This window comes from Rousettus aegyptiacus, unplaced genomic scaffold (assembly GCF_014176215.1).
Source record: "Rousettus aegyptiacus isolate mRouAeg1 unplaced genomic scaffold, mRouAeg1.p scaffold_m13_p_3, whole genome shotgun sequence".
In the NCBI taxonomy this organism is placed as follows: domain Eukaryota; kingdom Metazoa; phylum Chordata; class Mammalia; order Chiroptera; family Pteropodidae; genus Rousettus; species Rousettus aegyptiacus.
Window position 1 is genome coordinate 139,615,094 of NW_023416306.1, and position 24,151 is coordinate 139,639,244.

Consider the following 24,151-nt stretch of genomic DNA (forward strand, 5'->3'; position numbering starts at 1 on the left):
CAGCCAAACAAAACATCATCCGCTGGATCATGCCAAGGCTACAAGTTAACGCCTCGACCGTGCGCAAGAAATAGTAATACGATGCCCCAAGGATTCTGGGGAAACGGATTGGGAACAAAATAAGAGAATTTGGCTATGGATGCTTTAAAATTTGGCTAAAACTACATCAAACAAGGTTGAGTGAGGGGGCTGGGTCTTGGAATGAGGTTTAATTTTGGCTCGCCAACTTAATAGCTGTGTGATTTGGGGCAAATGCCTAACGTCTCTGTGCCTATGTTTTCATCTGTTTAAAGACATCATTACACTACCTACTTAACCAACGTCATGAGAATTATTAAGCAAATACGTTGAATAGTAATCTGGTATACTTTACTGATAACAACTAACAAGTGGAAACAACCACACTATCTTTGTATCTTTATGAAAAGAGAACTGTAAAGTAATGGCCAACATTCCTCCTCTTACTATGGTTCAAGCTCTAAAAATTTGAACTAGGTAGAATTTAACCTAGATAGGATTACTCCCAGTTTCTTTGCGGGAGGCAGGGGGTGTAAATTGGGTGGGTGGGAATATTATATCAGAGTAATTAGTTTTTGAATATGCCTATAAACCACAGAAGGAAAAAAAGAAAAGTGTGCTTACAGGTCAAATTATCTAGAGCAGTGATTCTCAAGAATTATTTTCATAAGCTGTCCATGAATGACTGCCCTAAATTCTTTCTAGCAGGGACTTCTTTCCCCTGTTTTATACCCAAAGATTCATAACTGCCTGCTAAGCATCAAGTGATGTACCATGGCATCACAAGCTCAAAGTGTAGGAAAGTGAACTCTCCCTCCTCAAAAATCTGTTTCCTCATCTTGATGAAAGACAAAATCATTGGCCACTTGGGGCTATGAGTCATGTTAACCTCATCTCTCCCTGTTAACTTCCACATCTCTATCAAATGCTGATGAGTCTACAAACCAATTAGGTCTTGAATCTAAACTCTTTCTCCATCCTTTTAGGATTATAAAAGCACGCAAAAAGCAAAAAATCCCTATTCTGTTTCAAAATAGAGCTTATACTAAACTTGAATGTTTCTTGAACATTTAAGATTCATTTTTAAGTGAGAGAAATAATTTTCTCTGATCGTTTCAAACAAAAGGATATTTAATTTTTCTAAAGGTTTCAGACTTTCATATTTCATTTGTATTCTGACAGGATCCTTCACAGTGCTCATATCTAATGTCCAGGATCATCTACACGATATTTTAAAAGGCAAAAAATAGACACATTAATTTCTATCCTGCTGGATGTTACAGATAGTATCTATTTTGTGCAGTTATTTGAAATTTCTACATATTGCTATGTATTTTGAGAGAACACATCATGCACTACATCTTTAACAAGAGCAGAGCATTAAATTTTAATGATGGTACAAAAATCACTCTAGCAAGGCACTAAATCTCTCAAATTTTGAAATAACCTCATTTGTTCGGTTTTAAAAATAACATGAGTCATTTTGAATCAGAAGTTTTCTTCATTTCTTAGGCATGGTTACTCACATAGAATCACCCTTTCATAAGTCAAAATGTGCATGGAATATCTACAATTAAAGGTAGAAAAATCCAGCTGTTTCTGTGCTGGGCTTATGCATATGCAGCAACCAATATATTATAAGATGATGAATGATATACTCAGGCTTTTTTAAAACCCTTTAGAATAGGATAGATGTTTTCAAATGCTTCGTAGATCTCAGAACGTTCTTTGGCACCTGTAAAGAAATCCAAGTTTATAAAATCTTTAATATAAAAACAACAAAAATTTTCTTAAGACAAATTTCGTTGTCATCTCCAATTACTTTTAATGTGACATTTCTTCAGGTGTACCTGAGAAGTGACATTTATTCTTGGTAAAGACAAAAGAATTTAGTGACTACATCCACATTTCCACAAACGCACACACCCTAAAGCAGAGTTTTCTAGTACTTCGATGTCGGCATATCAGATAATTTTTAGCTACACAGGACTCAATATGAAACATGGAATGTTATCTTTAAGCATGCAACAAATATGACCCCAGAACATGACCTTCATCACTTGTGGCACTTAACTACCAGCAAAAGGGACTTCCTTTGATCCACTCATCTGTAGTTAACATCTTGATTTCCTAATGTTAAGAGAAACTGGAACTAAAGTTTTAAATTTGTTTATGAGAAGGGATTATTAGAAGGAAAACTGTACTACTGTCCCCCTTAAGAGTCTTAACTTTCAAGAGATCTTTACTTATAATAAACTGCTCTAGGAGTTAAAAGGGTTAAAAACATGAATAAGACATAGTCTCTGCCCTTGAAAGATATCAGTTCTGACTCATCTCTTGCCACCACCAACCACCTCTAACTACTTACACCTTCAAAGCTACATAGGCACATTGTGCTAAGAGTTAAAGCCTGGTATTATGTTTATATGGAGCTATCAGCTAATTAGGAAATTATCTGATTTTATTGTGGGAAAGAAGCAAGGAGTTTAATGAAAGGAATACAACTGTTAGCATAAAGAGGAATGGCAAATAGGTTAAGTTGATAAAGACTTCTTTGAGAACTATAAAGTTAGGAGGAAGGCTCAGAAAGAGCAGAAATAACCTCTGAGAAGCAGCTATCTGGTTTAACTACAGGACTAATCACAAGGATTACCAAAAGGAGCATCACCAGATTGGAGAAGCTGGTAGAATAATTAAGAACTGAAGATAAGCTATAATTTAAAAAATGGAAAATAGGTAATGTTGATAAGGATATGGAGAAATTGGAACCCTTATACATTGCTGATGGGAATATAAAATGGTCAGCCACTATAAGAAACAGTTTGGCGGTTCCTCAAAAAAGTTAAAATACTATTTACCACATGATCTGGCAATTCCACTCCTGGGTATATATCCCTGAAGATTGAAAACAGGTACTCAAATAACACACAGGTCGACACATGTTCATTCAGCACTATTTACAATAGCCAAAAAAGGAACCAACCTGAATTTATGTCATTAGATGAGTGGATAAACAAACTGTGATATATACATACAATGAAGGAATTAAGTATGAATACAGGCTACAGATGAAACTCAAAAACTAGGTGAAAGAAGCCAGATCCAAAAGGTCACATATTGTATGATTCTATTTATATGAAGTAATCAAAATAGATAAATCCGTAGAGACAGAAAGCAGATTGATGGTTGCCGAGAGCTAGCAGGAGGGAGGAATGGGGAGAAACTGCTTAATCATACAGGATTTTACTTTGGAGTAATGGAAATCTTTTGCAACTAGACTGAGGTGGTGGTTGTAGAACATTTTAAATGTACCAAATGTTTGTGAATTGATCACTTTAAGATGTTTAATTTTATGTTATGTGAATTCTATTTCAATAAATTTAAAATGTTTTTAAAGAATCAAAAATGAAGTCCTTATGAGATTCAAAGTCTCGAGAGATAAGGGCAAAAAGTTACTTACTCATTGCCAAGGAGTTTACCATCTGTGAGTCTCCACCCTCAAAGAAGTGAGGTGGAATAGAGAGGGAGTTAATGGCACAAATAGAAGAGACTCTGTACATTTGGAGTAGGAGAAACCCCTTAAGCCTCAGCAGATTTTAGTTTTGGCACTTAAATTTTAGTTTTAAAGAGAATGGTTTGGTAGAAACCAATAAGTTGAGGCAGGAAGTAGTAAAACACCAGTGTAAAAAAAAAAACTCCATGCCTCTGGTTTGATGGACTTTTATGGCTGCTGAATACATCTGAATGGAACAGCCTTCTTGTTAGGAGACAGTGAAGTACGTACAGCAAACATTCCCACTCCCTACCCCTCAAAAAGACCTAAAGCCAACATTCTTTTTACATTTCATTAAGAAATAGAAGATTGAGGTCCAGCATGTTAGGTAACTATGTACTTCAGTTTTATCATAACACTTAAAAAAAATCATATATAAAAGCACTGTATTCAAGCCCAAGGAATATAACATGCTGGCATTCCCTGGGGAGTAGAAAACACTCATTGCCCGGGAGGGACAGGGCATTGAGAGTGATCATTATTTTAAATCACAGGAAAATTTTAGACACGAAGGGCTTTAGGGAGATTATCTAGTACAATTTCTTTACATGTGGGAAAACTGAGGCCCGAGAAGTTACGGTTCCTCTGAATCATGAGTAGCAGCGATGGGGGAAGGCCTCGTGTAGCCAGTGTTCCTTTCTTTACACCAAAAGTCATCAAACCAACATTGTCAGGATTTGTACCCGGGTGTTAAAATGAGGGGACTTAGTCAATTTAATCAAATGTTTCCTCACTGAAATATTGGTATCAAAATTTTAAGAGAACTCAAAGCAATTGATAGATTCAATGCAATCCCTAACAAAATAGCAATGGCATTTTTCACAGAACTAGAACAAATAATCTTAAAGCTTATGTGGAACCACAAAAGATCCTAAATAGCCAAAGTAATATTTAGAAGAACAAAGTTGGCAGGATCACACTACCTGATATCAAATTATACAAGACTATAGTAATTAAAACAGCATGGACTGTGTAAAAACAGACACATAGATTAATGGAACAGAATAGAGAGCCCAGAAATAAACTCATGCTATACAGTCAATGAACTACAATGAAGGAGGCAAGACTACACAATGAGGTAAAGACAATCTCTTCAATAAATGATATTGGAAAAACTGGACAGATACATGGCCAACAGACACATGAAAAGATGATCAACATCACTAACCATAAGGGAAATTCAAGTCAAAATCACAATGAGATATCACCTCACACCTGTCAGAATGGCTATTATCAAATCAACAAACAAGTGTTAGCAAAGGTGTGGAGAAAAGAGAACCCTGGTGTACTGTTGGTGGGATTGTAAACTGGTGCAGCCATTATGGAAAACAGTATGGAGTTTCCAAAAACAAACAAAAAAAACTACTGTATGACCCAGCAATTTCACTCTGGGTATTTAGATGAAGAAATCCAAAACACTAATCCAAAAAGATATATGCATCCCTATGTTCATTGCAGCATTATTTACAATAGCAAAGCTATGGAAGCAACCTAAGTGTCCATCAACAGATGAACAGATAAAGATGTGACATATTACTAATGAAATATTACTCAGCCATAAAAAGAATGAAATCTTGCCATTTGTAACAGCACGGATGGACCTAGAGGGTATCATGCTAAGTCAGACAGAAAAGTAAATACCATATGATTTCACTTATAAGTGGAATCTAAAAAACAATATAAATGAACAAACAGAAACAAACTCATAAAGAACAAATTAATGGTTGCCAGATCGAAGGGGGTTAAGAGATGGGCAAAAAAGGTGAAAGGGATTCAGAAGTACAAAGTGCCAGTTATAAAAATAGTCACTGGGATGTGAAGTACAACATCGGGAATGTAGTCAACAATATTGTAATAACTACGTATGATGCCAGATTGGTACTAGATTTATCATGGTGATCACTTTGTAAGGTATACAAATGTCTAATCACTATGTCGTACATTAGAAACTAATGTAATATTGTATGTCAACTAGAATTGAAAAATAAATGTAAAAATATATATAAACAACAAAAAACCTTTAAAGGAACCTAAATTGGCTCCATGCTCATTAATAATCAATTATCAAACATCCCAATTTGTAACACCAGACTCCAATTAGATAACACTTGCCTTTTAAGCAATACTTACCAGTCAGTCCTCTCCTTCAGGTTTTAATGGTCTGGATGGGGATAAACACTCTTCCTAAGCCTGGTGGAAATTCTATGGCTGGTGCACTGGAGAAAGAACTGGCTTTGAGCTCATATCATTTGAGCTCAAAGCTCTACCACTAACTAGTTTTGAAATCACAGGCAAATTGTTTACCTTATGAATTTTAGTTTCCTTACCTATAAAATAAGGACAATCACCTTTCTCAGAGGGTTGTTATAAAGGGTTGAGTAAAGATTTGTAAGAAGTCTTTTGTGAACTTTTACATTTTACAAATTCTAAGCTGTTTTTATTGCTCTACAAGAATATATTTGAGGGTTAGGGATGTTGGGATGGTTGGTCCAAGTACATTTGGTTCTGTAAGAGCCAGTATAATTCCTGCCAGATGGGGAGTGTGTTATATTCTCTTCTATATACTCAGCAGCTAAAACAGTATGTGTGCTTGGAAGACATCCAAAGTTTTTGAAATATCTATCATCTGTCAGTAAGGTTTGTAAGCTTATCCCTATCCTTTAGCCAGTCCAACTGTCAATTTCCAATACTACTTGGATTTTCTAATTCTATTCTTACACCAAGTCATAACTACACATCTTAATTTCCCAAGTAATATCATGTGTGTGTGCACAGAAGTGAAAGTCTTACAAATTGAAAAAAAGGCATTAAACCTCTCAATGTATGCATTTTACATAATATACTAAATTGCTATTAGTGGACAATTACCAGTAGCGATTGACAGGGATATTCTGTCTCTCTCTGGCCCACTCACTAATAAATCAGTCTTGCTGTTTTTATGTTGTCTGACCTACTCATTGCTGAGGACCACTAACATCTAGCTGATTGAGAGTGACCCTCAGTAACAAAGACCCAGCTTCTTTGTCTATTATGCTGGAGAAAAATAAGTAAATGTGAAGCATCTTACTAAAGTCTCTTTGGAGCCATATTCCTATCATCAGGCGAGGCACAATCACAGTAAAATTCCAGTCTTTTTCAATGCTAGGGGAAAAGCAAGGAGAGTGGACTTTCACCAAGATGATAATAATAATAGCTAATGTTTATAACATGCTTACTTTATTCCAGGCACTGTTTGTGTTTCCTCATAACACTTAGATAGCATCTATGGCCAACTGCATTTTATATACATGGGAGTCAAGGTAGAGAAATTAAACTCGCCCAAGTTCATATAGCCAATAAGTGGTAAAGCCTGGTTTCAAACTGGGCAGTTGGCCTCCACAGTCCATCCTCTTAGCCACACATCTGTTGCCTCTCCCTGCTAAGAGTATTTATCATTTCTTCAACTGAAAAGATCAGGGAGATGGTGCACAAAAGACCACACAGGAGTTTTCAGACATAGAAAGAGCTGGGGGGCAGGGCAAGGACACGAAGATGGCAGACTCTGGAGTCAGGCTGCGTTAAGTTCCCACCTGTGCTGCAGCACATACAGCTGTTTGACATTGTTAAGGTTACTTAACCTCTCCATTGTCCTTATTTTACAGGTGAGGAAACAGATATTAAGTACAACCTCACAGAGTTAACTAGATCCCATATAATAGCCCTTAGCACAGTGCCTGGCACATGACTACCCAACATGGTAACTCTGTTACCATCTCTGATCTTCAAAGTCAAAGTTGACATATTTGCTGTCCATTGCATATTATTCTGGCAGACCCTGCTATACTGTTACTTTTACTGTGGTTTGAGAAAAAACATGGGTCCTGGAAGTCATACCAGCCATAGAAAAGCAGCATTGACCCGGAAAAAGAGTGTTAAGCTTAGCCTGGGTCTCATTGCTTTTTGCTGTCAGGAACAATGACAAAGTAGAATCACAGGGCCTGTTTGTCCTCAGCTCTCCTAACCATAGAACATTCAGATGTAGTCCTGGATATGGTAGCTACAGCTTTGGCACCTCAGGAGAGTTAAACAATTTTAAGTTTTACATGGACACATTATTTTCAAAGACTCAGCAAAAGGCACATGATACAATACTTTCCAGTTGCCACTTATTTCTAATATTTCTACAGTTCCTACCTAGGGGAGAACTTGGATTCATTATCACCTACAGTCATATTCAAAATGCATTTGCGATTTCAGTACTCCAACATTATCTAGGCAAAAATCATTTACCCTTACTGGGACCTTGCTTTCAAATGGCTCTGCAGAATGCTTGGTCTTGCCATGTTGGACTAGACTATGTGAGCCTCTAGGACTCCACTGGACACTCTACAGTCTACACAACCATCCTTAGCTGAGGTTCTAGAGGCAGGGCTAAAAAGAGGTCCCTTTCCCGTTATACACCCAAAATTAGGCCCTTGAGTTTTTAATCCCTTTGCAGGTGAAAAGGGTCTTGGTACCTAAAGTTAAGAAATAAGGGGCATTTGTCTCTAAGTTTACAGCAAACTTAACCTAAAACATGTAGTTCTAGGTAAAGTACTTTAAGACAATGCAGCATAAACTGGGAAAAATCCTAATAGATAAGTATCCATATTTCAGTAGTAAGACTGGCTTTCATATCATAATCTAAGCAGAAATTTGGATGTCAATTAATATATCTCATTTCCTTCTCCACAGAATAATCTATGTCTTGCAAGAATGAAGAAATTTGGCTTTGCCTATTCTATGTGCTAAACATATTAACAAATTTTAAGGCAAGTGTATTGGATGGTCTTCAGTATTGAGGGTTGACAATCCTTTGCTTTTGAGATTTGTAACTTCTAGCAAATGTGTTCATGACAGTATTTTTTCCTTTTAATTTGGGGCAAGTGGGAAAGTTGGAATGAATTAAGGATATTTAAAGAAACTTTTTTGTGTGTATCTATAATTGGAACTTAACCTACATCTGGCAATTTTCACTTTTAATAAGTCTGATTCGAAACGACACAGAGCACATATGTTAAAGTATTCTTCCAAAGTTCTTGAAAAGTTTGTTCCCTTAAGTAGGGCATATATTGACCTCTAATATCTATACTACTGAATTTACTTGGTAGGCTTTTCCCCCTTCATTTAGGATATACAGAGATAAACTTTGTCAGTCACTAGGTCTTAATTATTTCAGATTCTAAATTGGTGGCATCTGAGGAATTGTAGCTTTGCTGAATTCAAAAAGTTCTTGAATTCCAAAGTCTTCTTCCACTTCAAAGACACATGTTTTATTTCTTAGAGAAAAGCACACTACAAAACTATACTGAGAATTATAAAGACTTAAGAACAGACATTCCACTTTGCTGGATTCTGAGTGATAACTATTGATTTTTCTCTAATTCAGATAATGCAAAAATCTCAATTTTTTTAGATGAGGCAAGGTTTTATAAAATTCTAAAGTTTACTTGGAAGAATATTCAAGAGGAGGTAAGAAACACAAAAAGAGAAGCAATGAGAGAAAACCAGCTCTATCAGATATAGAGTCTACTAGAATCAAAACACATTTCTAGCATAGTATAAATACAGTAGGATTATTACAGTATACATCTGGAGCAAAGATGAACAACTCATATATAAAAATAAAAGTCAAAAGGAGTCATCACAAATTAATAAGGAGGAAAAGAATATGTAGTGTTCAGATGGCTTGCTAGCCATTTAGGGATGGGGCACAGAGATTAATTTGGCTCATGCCATATAAACTTGGCATTAATTCTGGCAGAGTAAAAAGTCAGACAAAAATATCAAACTTCAGTAGAATGGTATGGGAAAAAAAGTGTCTCAATCATTTACCTCAAGAACTTAAAAAATCTCCTATAGGAGAGCTGTCCCATATATCCATTCCTAAACAATTCCTAAGTAATTTGTACTAAGAATCTTAAAAATAGCCATATCCTTAAACGAAAGTTCTATCCACAAAAATAAAGTAATTCTCTACACATAAAAACAGTCAAGTGTTTGTGCCATTTATAAGCACCAAAGAAGGAACATTTAAATGCCTGACAATAGGAGAATAAGTTTGATACAATAACATGTTAGAACAGAGGTCAGGAAACTTAGGCCTGCTGGCTAAATCTAGTTTGCTGCCTGTTGAGGCATAGTTTGTGAGCTAAGAATAATTTTTATCTTTTAAATGGCTGGAGAAAAATTAAAAAGAGTATTTATTACATGACACATGTAAGTTATAGCAATTACATTAAATTCACTTACCAGAGGCTTTTTCTTTATGTAATGCCTATAGCTACTTAGACACTACAATGGGAGAGTTCAGTTGCGGTGACAGAGACTCAATGGTCTGCAGAGCCTAAAATATTTAGTATTTGGCCTTTTACAGAAAAAGATTTGCTGACCCCTCTGTTAGAACACTGTGCAGCTGTTAAAAGCCTTCATAAAGAGTTTGCAACAGTGAGTTAAACTACGTGTTCTAATGGTTAATTAAAAGGCAGGATGTAAAGATTAATATACCTATCAAAATAATATAAAAACTTGAAAAAAATACATTGTTTTGGGTATTGGGACCAATGATATACTCCTATTTTTCGTGAATTCTGTACTAGAAAGAATTGCTTCCTAAGCTATTTAAAAGGAAAAGCAAAGCACATACATAGCTAATGAATTTTATGAAAGTCAGAAAATAAATTTAGAACTTACCTGTCAACACAACTTTTCCAGATACAAAGATAAGCAACACAATTCGTGGCTTTACCATTCTATAAATAAGGCCAGGAAACAGTTCAGGTTCGTAACTGTTAAAATACAATAGGAAAAAGTTAAAAATGGCACTATTCAACTACTTTTCCATAATATTTGAGACCCAGTATACATTAAAGTTGCATATTAAAGCAGTTTTAAAAAGCTATTTTGCTAAAAATCCTTTGGCCATGTCGATAAAATTAGTCTTGAGTGTCCTAGATAATTTCCTGTATCAGTCAAGAACAGAATTAATATTTAGTCATAATATTTTTGTCAAGTGTAAGTCATCTTAAGCTGTTAGAAATTAAGGTAACTTAGGGCATCAGGTTTAATGTATTAAGATCTTGTTGGTTAAGTGTTCTGTATCTTTCCAAAAAAAGTCTGCCAATACATAAACGCATTTTCTAAATTTTCCAAGTTCCCCCAATAATGAGCATATTTTGTAGGCATTTATAAACTGCTAAAGTTAACATTTTTAGCAGATAAAACCTAAAAAAATGTCTAGACCATTGTTTATCTTTGGACAGGTACTCTATAAAGAAAACCAAACTATCCTAAGTTTTAAAAATTCAGGATTTGTTCCCATACAAACTCATTCCTATTTACAACTACATGTCAGCTGGCTTCTCCATGGAGCAAAGGATAAGGCTAAGAACTGCTTCTCCATACTTTAGTGTAGAGACGAGAGAACACTTACAAAGGCTTGAGCAACCTACAAAACACAAGTCAAGAAGTAAGAGGAAGGGAAGCTCATAAAACTATGCTCAGAACAATGGCTAATGGAGAACCTATATAAGAAAAAGAAAACCAAGAAATAGAACACTATAATACATGTGAATCTTTGCATTTAAAGGGTAAATCCAGATGACATGCGAAACTCCATTCCATTCTGCAAAAACCAGACCCATATAACAGCTGATGTAAAACCTCTTTTTGGCACCAGAGAGGCATCACAGTGGTCATCCTTCTGAAATATATGGAGGTTGTAATGAGTGGACTTGTCCTCTTGCAACATCACTTCGTTGCAGAAAACCACTTCCCAACACTGGGGAGACAATGAGACCAGCTAGAGCATTGAAAAATCCCTTCAGAACTATGAGGCTTGAGCCAAGAAAGTGAAGGCTGGGGTAGAGAAAAAAATGTTCCTATTTGATTTTCCAGCTGAATCTTAGAACTCTAAGAAGGAAAAAAGAAAACAAAAGTATGTAAATGATGATGAACTGCATTTGGCTTTCAGAACCATGATTTTAAGGTGCAAGCATAATAGTCTCTTGATTAATAATTTACTTCATTTATCCTCTGCCTCATTTCAAAAGAAGGTTGGGGCAGAAAAGAGAAAGAGGTTTTGGTTAGGGATGGAGAACACTTCATGAGGATTGAGATAACAAACAGCTGCCAATCTCTTGGCCAACCCTAATTTGACTCATTGTTTAAGTCTCAGCTTAAATGGCACTTCCTTTAATAAGTCTTACTGATCTCCACACCTTCTCAATGATATTAAGTATCCCACTTGATGGTACTAGAGCTCTTCAAGGGGTGTTCACCTTCACTGTCACCATGTTTCGTTGTTGACTTTAGCTTGTGTGCCTTCTCTTTCAGACAGTGAATGCCATTAGGGCAAGGGACCATGGCTCATAGTAGCCACCTAAATTTGTTACACAGTAGCCACCTAGATTTTACTCCTTTAAGGAATATTTATCATCAGGATATTTTTTACTTTAAATTGAATGGAAAGGAGAAAAATACTCAGAGAAAACTGAAAACAATTATAGCATAGGAAGATTGACAGAAAACATATCCAGTAACAAGGATGATATTTGTATTATCTGATGCTGATATTTGTATTGTTAGATGCCAATAAACACAAATTTGTAGAACCTGGGAAATCAAATGAACTTGAGTTTTAACCAATGTGTGCCATTGCTCCCGACAAGGCTATAGGCAGTTAAAGAGAGGACTCATTTTAAAGATAAAACCTACTGAAAAAGAGGAATTTTAGTGCCCCAATGTCATTAATGCTCACACTGGAGTTGTAATCCATAACTTAAGGATGGAGGCTGGATGGAGAACATTTGGAGGAAGCAAGAATGAGACAAGAATGAGATAGCTTCTAAATTAAAAGATGGATGAGATCATAAAGCTGGGTTGGAGGGAAAATACAGGAGTGATGGGCCCACTCCAAGTGGCTAAAAGCAGTGCATCTGATGAATTCTCTTTTTGCCCTACTGGCAATTTTATCTTTCAGAAGGTAGAAGTAGTCACAAGGGGCACTCTTACTCTAGATTTAAATCTGATCTGCAATGTCGGTGAAAAAAAATAAAACTTGGGAGGGATCACACACATCTTAGAGTCCTAAATGGCCAGAAAGAGGAATGCAAATCTAATATAATCATGTACCTTCTAATTCAAGCAGAGATCTTTTATACGTTCGGGAAAAGTTGGTTCAGAGGAAGAGACTGGAGGCCCATGGTTGAGAATCTGGAAGATAAATAAACTGGCATATTTGCTGAGAGATTCTTAAAATTGAAAGTTTTACTATGTATCTACAAAGCAACCCAAATTGAAGAAAGAAAAAGATACTTAAAGAGGCAATATGTATTGCATGGGGGGCTTCCCAGTGAACTCAGTGGGTACATCATGGGCACTCAAGACACAAATGCAGAAAAAAATTGATGCAGAGGAAAAGAAAATACAGTCAAGGGAAAAATAAACATTGCCTGAAGAATATCATAAAAACTAAATCTTGGAATAAAATAAAATTTTTTTAAGGGAAGAAACAAAGCAATTGTTAACTTCTATTCAGATCACGTCTCAAAGGAAAGCTAAAAAATGTTAGAGAAAGCACAACTATATGATCCTTATCTGCTTTATTAAACAGAATTGAGTACTCAAAGGCAAAGAGAAGGAAAATGTTGAAGTGAAAGGACCTAAATTCAAGCTAGATCAAGAGAATTAAAGAACATCTGTGGTTCTAAGGCAGTTCAAGTGCCTTGGCCCAAGAATATGGCCCAAGCAGTGGTGGGATTTGGTGCTGATTGGTCAACCTCCATCACTGTTCTCCAGGGCCCGAGATGGATGGGGAAGGCACCAATGCAGCTGTGGGAGGGGGAACATTTGCTGTTGATAAGGGAAGCTACATTTGAAGAAGCCAGATAGGCTAGAGATACTTGCCTAGGAATATGAGTACACTAAAGAAAATCTTCAAAGAGGACAAAAACTAGATAAGATTGCCCTCATAGAATGTGCTACGGCCATTCTTTTTTTTCATCTTCTCCCAGCCCTTTCTTCCCTCACTAGCTGTTAGCCCCTTCCAACTTGCCTACTCCATGTCACATCCCTTTTCTTCCCTCCATTGCTATCACCTCCAAGTCAGGTGTGCTGTTTTAGAAATCTATACATCAGTGTGTCTCAACGTGTGGGCCATTGGCCAGTAGCATTGGCATCATGTGTGAGCATGTTAGAACTGCAAATTCAAGCAAAATCTTGCGGCCCAGGTAAGAATGTATTTTAATAAACTGTCCAAGTGATTACTATATACTATAATTTTGAGAACCACCATTTCAAAAGATTGGACATATATAGTAACCAATGAGAAGTTAGGCGTAGCACCTTAACCCCGTCACCTATTGTAGCTTTACCAAAAAATTATACTTTCTCTAAAAGATACATTATATAAGCAGCCCATAACACATCCAACTTTAACATCTCGGTAAACTCAAAGTTATATAACGATCATACCTACTAAACTGCTGATGGGTTAGCACCAAACCTTCCAGCCTGATGGAAAATCTCACATCACAGCTTCCAACCATGTTCTGAATTTTAAAATCGAGGAATCTGGCAGGGAACCCAAGCTTCTGCACCACACGAGCGTACTTTCTCGCTGCGAGTCGAGACTGCTCTTCGCTGGGGAGGGGCAAATGTGTTTAAAGATATCTAATCACCATGCCCTCCATATGGGTTGGGCTGTAGTCACATGTCTGACTGTATTTCTACCATTTGTACCATGTTTATCTTTCAATATATACTACCAACCAGTAAACGTGGAGGAGGACCTACCTCCCCTACTTTTGTTCCTAACTCCTAGTAAAAGGTATGGTACAATCAACAGTTGTTGAAGTGGATCATAAACAGATTTTTGTCTTAATTTATCATCTACTACATATAAAACACCTTTATCTTTTACTTGTTTTAAGTGCTATTAGATAAAATTAACTACTCCACTGGTTCTTAAAGTGTCCTCAGACCAGCATCAGCAGCATCACCTGAGAACATTAGAAATGCAGAGATCAGCCTCCACCTCAGATATGCAGACACTCTGAAGATGAGGCACAGCAACCTGTGTTTTAACAAGCCCTCCAGTGATTGTGATGCTCACTAAAGTTTTAGAACCATCCATCTGGTCTATAGGTGTGTGCCGCTTAGATGGGAACAGTGGCAACAATAAGAACACATTGCATATTGAAGTTATGAGCCCAATTGAATAGCACAGACATGATGTCAGGACTTGGGCCTTTATGGGACAAATGATATTAAAAAACATGAATACCTCAAAACCTGCTCAATTTTGCTCAGGCTTTCTTACACAATTGTCATTCAACTCATACCCAATATGACAAATAAATTCATCCAACTTTGTGACTGTGTTCCTCTAAGTGTTTGTTCTACTCCAACCCTATGTGAACTCCTGAGATTTGAGGCTTTATTTTTCATTACTCTTCAATGGTGACCGCCAAAACTAAACACTAATAATGAGCAGGGGTTGCCAAACAGGGGCAACACCTGGTGGGTGAAGCGGACAATCAGAAGCACCTGCAAGAAAGGCCAGATGGAACTTGTTTGCTGGACCAAGGGAAGTGTTCCATTCTCTTGCCTATCTGGATCCTTCTGAGCACTGCCCCCTCATAACTGTATTACTTGCTTCACACACTTCATCTCACTTCACTTGGATTCTTCCCACTCCTAATTTCTGAAATGTCCCTAGCATGGCCATGTCTCCAAGTTAGCAGAGAAATAAACTGCTTTCATTTTAAAAAACTACCTTAGCTTAATTGACGCATTACGTCTTCCATATGTTTATAAGGTTAAATTTCAAGAGTTTGCATAGCCCTGTAGATTCTTGGGAGGTTAGCTGTGAACGTCACACAGAAATTCCCAAACAACTGCAATTAGAAGTCTAGATATGTGTTCTTGTGCAAACATTAGAAAATAAATTAAGAACCTTGAAATGTCACTGCCAGTGGTAACAAAAAACACTGATAAATTTGACCCTTCTGCATTTTTCATACACAAACACAGGTATTTCTCACTCTGTACAAAGTCTGGTTATAACTAAAGAGAATAGGTTTGGATAAATTTGTGGAGATAATTCTGATAACTTACACTAACCAAACATTCACAACTCTCTATTCAAAACTCAAGAACCAGATACATTTGGGTAACAGTATCTCATTCCCTGAACTCACTATTCAAGCTTTCACTATCATTTGGTTGGAACCAAATGAATTCAGAGAGGGAAACATACTCATCAGTGTGTATGTAATATGAGTATATTTTAAAGTGAAAGTTGGATAATAAACCTACCATTTAGTTGCCTGCTCCTTCTCCCTAAACTTAACACGATGTGACCATCCTTCTAACTCAATATACATGTGTGTATTTCAATGGCTAAATACAATTTTACGATCTAATCAAAACTCTATTACTAGATAATTTGTTGTTCTTGTTTTAACAATGCTGAAATGAATGTCCTTGAAGATATCTTTCAGAGTTGTTCAATAATGGCGTAACGATGGAGAGTTCTAAGTCAAGGGATACACGTGTGGATCAACAGAAGAGAGGCCCCAAAACTTACGCAAATGTAAAAAAATTGACTTGTAAAAACAAGTGGGGAGAAATTTCAGTAAGAATGGATTTAATAAATGTATTGGAGCACTGACTGGCCATTTAAAAAAATCATTTCACATTTAAATAAAATTCTAAGACTTGCTCTGCCCAACATGGTAGCCACTGGCCACACATGGCTATTTAAATTCAAATTAATTAAAATTAAAAAATTTAGTTCCTCTACTGTATTTTAACTGTTCAATAGTCATATGTGACTTGGTGCCATTGGACAAAATAGATATAGAACATTTCCATCATCTAGAGAAAGCTCTAGAGGAATCAAAACATCAACTTCCCTTCCTCAATACAAAGCAGACCTGAAAAAGGCCAGAAAAATATATGGAGGTCTATATTTACATAATGTTGTGCATGAGGAATGCCATCCTAAGCATGAAGCCAAATGTTGAAACCATTAAAAAAAAATCAAATAGAGTGACTACACACAAAAAAATTTAAATTGTGTTAAAAAAAACCCCACATGATAAAATACCATTAACATTAATCTGGAAAAAAAATATTTATAGTATAAAATGATGAAAATACTTAAATACGAAGAGAGAAACATCTTCATAGACTATTGGGTAAAAGACACAACAGAAAAATTACTCTTACTAGTAAAACAAATGTGAAAACAAGATAACCTTTTTGCCAAATCAATTTGACAAATACAAAAAATATTAACACCCAGTGTTCATTGGAGAAAATGGACACTCAATAACTCTCTAGAACAAGGGAAGATTGGCACAGCCTTTCAGAAGGACAATTTGCTCCTCATTTTTAACACTTAGAGGGAAGCGCAGCTCCTCCACTAGTTTTATGCTGAAAGGCTCTACATCAGTACAGCACAGGGCTTCCGCTGCATGAGATCAGGAAAGAGGAGCGTTTTAAGAGATGCTTTCTGAGCTAATGCTCAAGCTAATGGTCAAGAAATATCTAATTTCCCTCCTTTAAAAAGTTTTATCCATTTATCAGCAATGAGGGAAATACACAAGTACTTCCATGAGTTTATAACAGGCTTTATCACTAGTGCAGCTTATTTTCTTTTTAATGCACCTTAAAAACAAGTGGTAACAGCCTAGTGAAGCTCCTTCAGTTTAATGGGGGGAGGAGACTGTAAAGTGAGACATAATTCAGTAGTATGAGGCCGAATGTTTTTAACCCAAAATTGGCATTTCATGAACTTAACTCTTCAGCAAAGTATTTTGCATCTACTATGTGTTTTAGAACATTAGTGCTATCCCCTTCCCTGTTTTGTATACTTAATTCTTTGTCTGGTAGGGGTTGGGGGAAGGGTTAAGGGTCATTCTTCATACCTTTTGGCTCCTGTGCAGACCATTTTCCCAGAACTAAATAAGAGGGCTGTTGTCCTGGGCTCTCGGATCCTCATTATGACAGCAGCAAACCTCTATACATAGAAGCCAAAAGGACAATTAGCCTCTGCTAGAGTTAACACTATTCCAGTTGAAAAGCTGAGCTGGACATGAAAACAGGCTTGAATAAACTGGGAAAACTAAAAAATGTCTGGGTCTGTTCTCCTACCATTAACTACCAAAAATGGTCGTGATTCTAAAATGTACTTTAAAAAAAAAAACAGCTAAGAATAACAACAGTAAAGCTCAAATCTGAGTGCCTCTTATGTTTCAGGCCCTATTCTAAGAGCGTTATGGGTTTTATCTAATTTAGCCTCATGACAGGACTCAGGTGAGTCCATTATTACCCCCAATTAGTGCACAGGGAAACTAAGTGGTTATTTAACTTTCAACATTACACAGGCAATGGTAAAGTTGAGATTTAATCTGTTACAGGCTTGCCAAGACTCTTGAATGTACTAACAAGCAGCCCAAACATAAAATTGTAGATATTGATAGGCATGAAGATAAGTGACAAAAAGTTGATTTGTCTAGTTCTTGCCTGCCACAGTAGTTCTCAGTGGTCCACAGCACAGGCAAGCCCTCCAGGCGGTGCTGATGCAGGGGAGGGCTGAGAACCACTGGCCCACCATGTTGACATGTCACTTAATGACCTGCTCTTCCTCTTGGTCGTACACAGACACTCCTTCTTTTCTCCCACAACCACCCCATAAGCTGGGAAGGAAACACTATTCAGGACTACAAGCTCTATGTGTCAGAGCTACTCAACAGGACAAAGGTGGGACTAGCAATTTCAGATTTGAAGTGCTGGCAGATAGTGAAAGGACCCTGAGTCAGAACTACAGAGCTGATCAAGTCCTAGTCATGATTGCCAGGTGTTTACTAAAAGGTCCTCTCACACGGAGTTTTCATTTTGTTAAACTCTCTCGGTAGCTTAAGTGCCATGACAGGATTTCCTTGGCTGTCAAGTCTGATTTCAGACAGGTCCCATGCACTGAAATAAAATGAAGGGAGAGCTGAGGATGGTGCAGAATAAAATACGCTTGAAATGCCAATTGCTCTGTACTATGGTCAATCATTGCAGCAGCCATAGAATCTCATTGTGTTTCCATCACCATAGCCTGCTCTACAAAATAAAAAAGGAAAGCTATGTTATATTTGCGTAACATTCGGGTAACATTTGAATTTAGATGTCAGCAACAACACTACCACAACAAGCAAAAATAAATACGTAATCCATAAAGTCGATATTGGCAAGATCCTCTGGGTTCCTACTAATACGGTCTTTTGCATCTAACTCCATAAATCCTCCACCATCCAAGACAGTGAACTTTCTCCCGGTAGAGATCAAGTCTTACTCATCTTTGTATTCCTAACTACAGGCCCTGCCAAATCATTGAATTTTGATTGAATTAACAAATCCACTTCCGAGGTAAATAGGCCATTGAAATGGGATGCCTGGCTTTGGCAGGACACAAGAAAGATTTTATTAACCTTTGACAGGAAAAAAAAAAAATCCATGAATCTTACATTAGTAAGTAGAAGCTTGAACTTCACACTTTAAATGATTTAGCTTTCTCAAAGAAGAAAACCCGTAACTGGGAAAATACACAAGCGCTGGCTAGGTGAGACATTTAGAAAAAATTATTTCCAGAAATATAATGGTATTTTAAGAAAGTTAGCATCCCCATAGTCAGGCTGAAAACAGTCATACCGAAAAATTTTTGAATGAAAAGAGAAGGATCTTAACTTTTAGGAACTGCTCAATCACCACTTTATTCAACATAGAGAATGAGATTATTTTTCAGAACTTCAAAACAGAGAATGGGGCAATTAACGTTTTGAGTTGCCAAATGCTTTTTCACATTTCTTCTTTTTTAAAAATAAAAACAAAGGAATGAATCAATATCATGATCTTATGAAGGAAAGTTAATTGAAATAGAAGTTAATTGTTGAAATACTGAGAAATCTTACCTTTGGATTATATTCCGCATTTTTTGCATGCAAAGCTATTTTCTTCAGATCCAATTTACAGGCCAGGTTTGCAGTGGAAACTATATTTCTAAAGACATAAGTCAACTTAGAAAATTACACCAGATATAAATGGTAAAGAATTAAAACACTACCTTCCTCATTTCCTAGGTTGTATATGTGACATCCTATGGTGATAATTATTCTAAATGTGAAATACATAATAACATGGTCCCTAATAAAATATAAAAATCCCGAAGTACTAAAATAGCGTTTCCTAAAATTTCATGACCACCCGACTAAAATTAAGTTCTAAATCTTTTTCAAAACTATGACTTAAATAATTTTTTTAAAAGAAAAAGAAAACTGTCTTAAAATAGCATAATTCCAAATCAATTTGCAAATCGAATTCAATTTTACATCTTTATATTCTTTGGGTTTATCCAACCCTAGCCACAATTTTCAGCAACTCCAGAGCTTTAGTATAAACAATATAATCTTTCAAGAATGTATATACTCTTAAACTCTACTTAAGAGATCAAGAATTAGTGCTTCCTTTTACAGATAACAAAACTGTCTAAAGCCACAATCTGTTAAGAACTGATAAACAAAAGTAAAATCTGAAATTCTCTCCCCTACACTATTATCCTGAAATTAGCTGTCATCACATTCAGGAATATGAAATGTGTACCCAGAAGTATCATCCATTAAAGACAAAGAAAAAACAAAAGAACAACTCACTGTAGTTGAGGTACAATTCCAGAACATTCTGAAACGGGAGTCATTGGTGTCATGGGAGTTATGGATGTCAGAGGCAAGGAGTTCAATTTATCAGGAGAGGGCTGAACTGAGTTAGCATCACCAGGGTGCAGATGTGAATGGGAATTTGATGAATTGCTGCTGTTTAAACCCAGGCCAACATCTTGTTGGCTGGATAACAGCAGCTCACTTTGCTGATTTTGAGTTTTACAATTTTCTTCAATTTCATACTTGCTTCTGACAGTCTGGTCTTTACTTTCTTGGGTAAGTTCGTCTGGTAGGAAGCTAAAATCCACAGATGAGAAATCACCAGATGTTTCTTTGACTACTTCAAGATGTGAATTAAATGCAGTCTCTGGTTTGGATGAATTAGATATGTACACATCATCAGGTACAACTGGGCTGAGCAGGGGCATCTCAGGTGGGCTGATGTCATCCTAGGCCATTTCCAAAACAGAGAAACAAAACACAGCAGCATGTCGCATCAAAGGGATACTACCATGGCCAGCAGGCACTGTGTTCAGGATGAGAGGCAATTCAAGATAGCTGATGTCCACTAAGTATCACTGAAGTTCTAGTATAGCGTTATATGTTACACCACACTTAATAGAAACAGGAAAGTATATTTTAACATGCAGAAAAAGCATTTTTCATGAAATGTTTGCCTGACTAGTTAGATCTGTACCCAGTTGCCACTGTAAATCCAATTTTGTAAGAGGCAATTGAGGAATCATGATCTAAATTGCGTTACTTTAAAGAGGGCAGGTTTACTGTACTTAAATTGATTATAAATTGATTTAAAGTTTTTAGAGCTTTAAATTCACATTTTAAATAGAAGAACAATAAGCAAAGGCTGTTTAAGATATAGCTGGAATGCTCATCAAGACTCCAGTAGGACTCAAATTGTTATTCTTTCTGTCAAAGAAGAGATAAGAAAATGTGCTAGTTCCATGAATTTACAATAAGAAAAAGTTATTGAAATTTAAATGGCAAGAATGGTTTAAATCAATGTATTGTGTTTCCAGTCCAGGGAAGGCTGCTCAACTTCCATTATCATCAACTGAGGGAATGAAGTGTGTAACTGAGGAAAGCAGCTAATGTAAAATTCATCGTCTTTCTTACAGAAAAAATCAATTACCTTGGTACATATATTACCACCTGCTTCACTCAAGTCGTACGTACTCAGATTCTAGATTTGAAGCACTGTTTGCAGGATAACCTCATCCCTTAGAAGATCTTATTCTGACAACTGAATAGTCACAAATGTCTCTTAGTATCTTTGTAACTTCTCTGTTACAAAGTTACCTTAAATAACATGTCTGGCTAGATCGTATTAAATTGCTCTTGTACTACAAGTCCAGCAGATGGCAGGGGTGATTAAGTGTTCAAAGAAAACACGGAGAAGAATGCAGTTATTCTCTTTAAATAAGAGTTTTGACCTTATTTTATTTTGAATTATGTAATTAGCCCCCACCTTTCCTTACCCCCACCTACAGATCGGTCCTAATAAAAGTAAGGTGGGGACAATAGCCCTGATTCCTCTCCATTGTTTCCTTGGCCTCTCCTGTCCTAGCTGGAAAGACCCTCATCAGCCAATTTACAGTAAAGCACCAAAATCTGCAACAGTCATTGTCTTCACCTCCTTAATCCCATTTTGGCATTTTAGCAGAGGGCAAAGCTCTCACCAACAAAACTAAACTTCAACAAGGAATTTAAGGCTATGGTAACAAGACGTTGAAGGTGGATGTTTTGTGGCAATGGAACCTTGACAGTCTCCTTTCCTGTATACCTATAGGTACACACCTCAGAGGACATACTTCTAGTGTATTCCCTGTATCCTGGACCTTATATCTGAAGGTTTTTGTTAAACGGTTTTTGTAGAACCATAACTCACCTTCCCCAAAACCTTAGTTGTGTGGGCTCTACGATGTTAAACGTTACAGGACTTCACTATTTCAACCTCGGCGTTACCACTGTCTATTTAAAAATCCCTCCTCCCCCAGCCCCAACCTCCCATGAATCGCTCTTTTGCTTTTCTTTTTTGAAGACTCCGTCCTCTTTTCTAAAATACCTGCCTCTAAAAATTTTTTAAATTAAACAAAACCCGAAACTTAATCTCAGACTGAAAGAAGCCACAGGTGCCTCCGATTCACATTTTGAATTCACACTAGCCAGATTGGAGTTCTGGTTGGCAACCTTGGGCAAATTGTTTTGTCTCTCTCAGCTTCTACTTTTCCACCGAAAGATGGGGATAAACAAGCTCACCTCTTAGGGTCGCTAGGAGTTTTATGAGATAAAGGCAAAGCCCTTGCAGCGCAGGACTTGGCGCTCATCATTAAAGCAGGAACGCGAGCCCTGAATCGGGGACAGTGCGACAACCTCCCTGCTCACCTGGGCGGCGCACTGGTCCAGGTAGAGCTGCAGGTATGTCTCTTCTTCCTCCATGCGCCGGAGGTCTCAGTCTTGGGGGATGGGGGAGTGGATGAGGGGTGGTAAAAGCGCCCCGGCGAGCCGAACTGCAGCAGAGTCCCACTAGGCGTCCGAGGCGCTCGAGCCATTTATCAGCCCTGAGGCCACACGCGGCGAGGCGGGGCCAGGGGTCTGGGGTGGGGGTGGGGAGAGCGGGAAGGGTCCATGGCCTCCGCGTGGGTGGGCGGGAACTCAGCTTCCTCCCAGCCCAAGTTCCTGCAGACCGCGCTCGAGTGAATTAAAGAGCCAGGGAGGGGCTTGCAGAACAAGTCACTAGGAAGAGAAGGAGGGATGGGAGTGGGGGCGGGAGTGGCTGGGGATGAAGAGGCTCCTCTCCAGGGTGCAGTCACTGCACTCTGCCCACAGCTGAGAAGCAACTCCGCTTGCAAATCTGGAGACTTCCTTCACTACCTGCAGATGCTGTCCTTGCCTCCTGGAGAAGAGATCTCGGTGTTCGTAGCGTGAAAAGTGGATGGGTTGGACAGTGAGAAAAAAGGATTTTTCTCTCACTTTTTTCTTTTACTTTTGAGCAGAGCCAGTGGAATGGGAGGCACCTGATCAGATGTTGTACTTTTATGCTATGATTACTTCTCACCTTCAGATTAGGGTGATTTTTTCTCCAATCGCAGAGACTTTAGTCTAAAACCACATAGAAAAGAATGTGTTGCTGTACAGTTAGGGTTGAAGCAGCTCAAGAAAACCAAATATTCACAGGAATGTCTTTGCACTGTTTTAATTTTCAGTGTCTCAGCTTTCATAAGAACTTAAAAGTGCGAAATGGTTCTTTAAAGATAATTGGTATTTTAATGTAAGATATTTCAAGATGTACATGAAGACACATAAAATATACATCGTCTACTAGCCTATATTGTCTGAGAGCAGAAATTTTGTTGACTTATCTTCGTGTCTCTGTACCAAGCTCATAGATGATTGATTAAACTTGATTAGGGAGTGAAACTGTCCTCAGAATGGGGAATGGGAAGCACATGGTAGTGGAGACAGATCACTCTAAGAGTGAGATCACAATAAAAATCTTATAGAAGTTCTAATCAAGAATAGGAAATACTTTGATAAAGCTGGAATTTTATATTACTTTTATAATGATATATAATTTAATATTTATGTTAATGAGATAGCCTACAAAAAATGTTTAGCATGGTACCTACCTAGTAGCTCAAATATTAGCTCTTAGTTTTGTTATTAGACTGTTATAGATGGAATTATGGGCACCTCCCCAAATTTATACACTGAAGCCCTAATCCAATATGACTGGTGTCCTTATTAGAGAAAGAGAGAGAGAGAGAAGGCGAAAGACCATGGATGGGTATACACAGAGAAAAAGGAGCTTGGACTTCCAGCCTCCAGAACTGTG

The 24,151-nt window shown here is 37.3% G+C and overlaps 1 protein-coding gene across 2 annotated transcripts; it reads right to left on the minus strand.

Moving 5' to 3' along the window:
• Positions 1-1,205: 1,205 nt before the first annotated feature.
• TBPL2 (TATA-box binding protein like 2) lies at positions 1,206-22,799 on the minus strand. Of its 2 annotated transcripts, XM_016144866.2 has the most exons (7): positions 22,702-22,799; positions 20,293-20,747; positions 19,555-19,642; positions 17,524-17,615; positions 14,063-14,230; positions 10,283-10,377; positions 1,506-1,753 (listed from the first exon to the last, which is right to left on the minus strand). In XM_016144866.2, the coding sequence occupies exons 1-7, from the start codon at positions 22,753-22,755 to the stop codon at positions 1,677-1,679; spliced, it is 1,029 nt and encodes a 342-aa protein (XP_016000352.2). In that variant the 5' UTR covers positions 22,756-22,799; the 3' UTR covers positions 1,506-1,676. The 2 variants fall into 2 exon arrangements, with proteins under 2 accessions (XP_016000353.2, XP_016000352.2); XM_016144867.2 differs by lacking the exon at positions 14,063-14,230 and having other exon boundaries at positions 1,206-1,753.
• Positions 22,800-24,151: the final 1,352 nt, after the last annotated feature.

Coding starts and splice junctions, on each gene's coding strand:
- TBPL2 (XM_016144866.2), bottom strand. CDS start 22,755: ATGGAGGAAGAAGAGACATACCTGCAGCTCTACCTGGACCAGTGCGCC. Junction 20,748..22,701: donor TGGACCAGTGCGCCGCCCAG/GTGAGCAGGGAG, acceptor GAAATGGCCTAG/GATGACATCAGCCCACCTGA. Junction 14,231..17,523: donor GTCTGCACAGGAGCCAAAAG/GTATGAAGAATG, acceptor GCCCCTCCCCAG/CGAAGAGCAGTCTCGACTCG.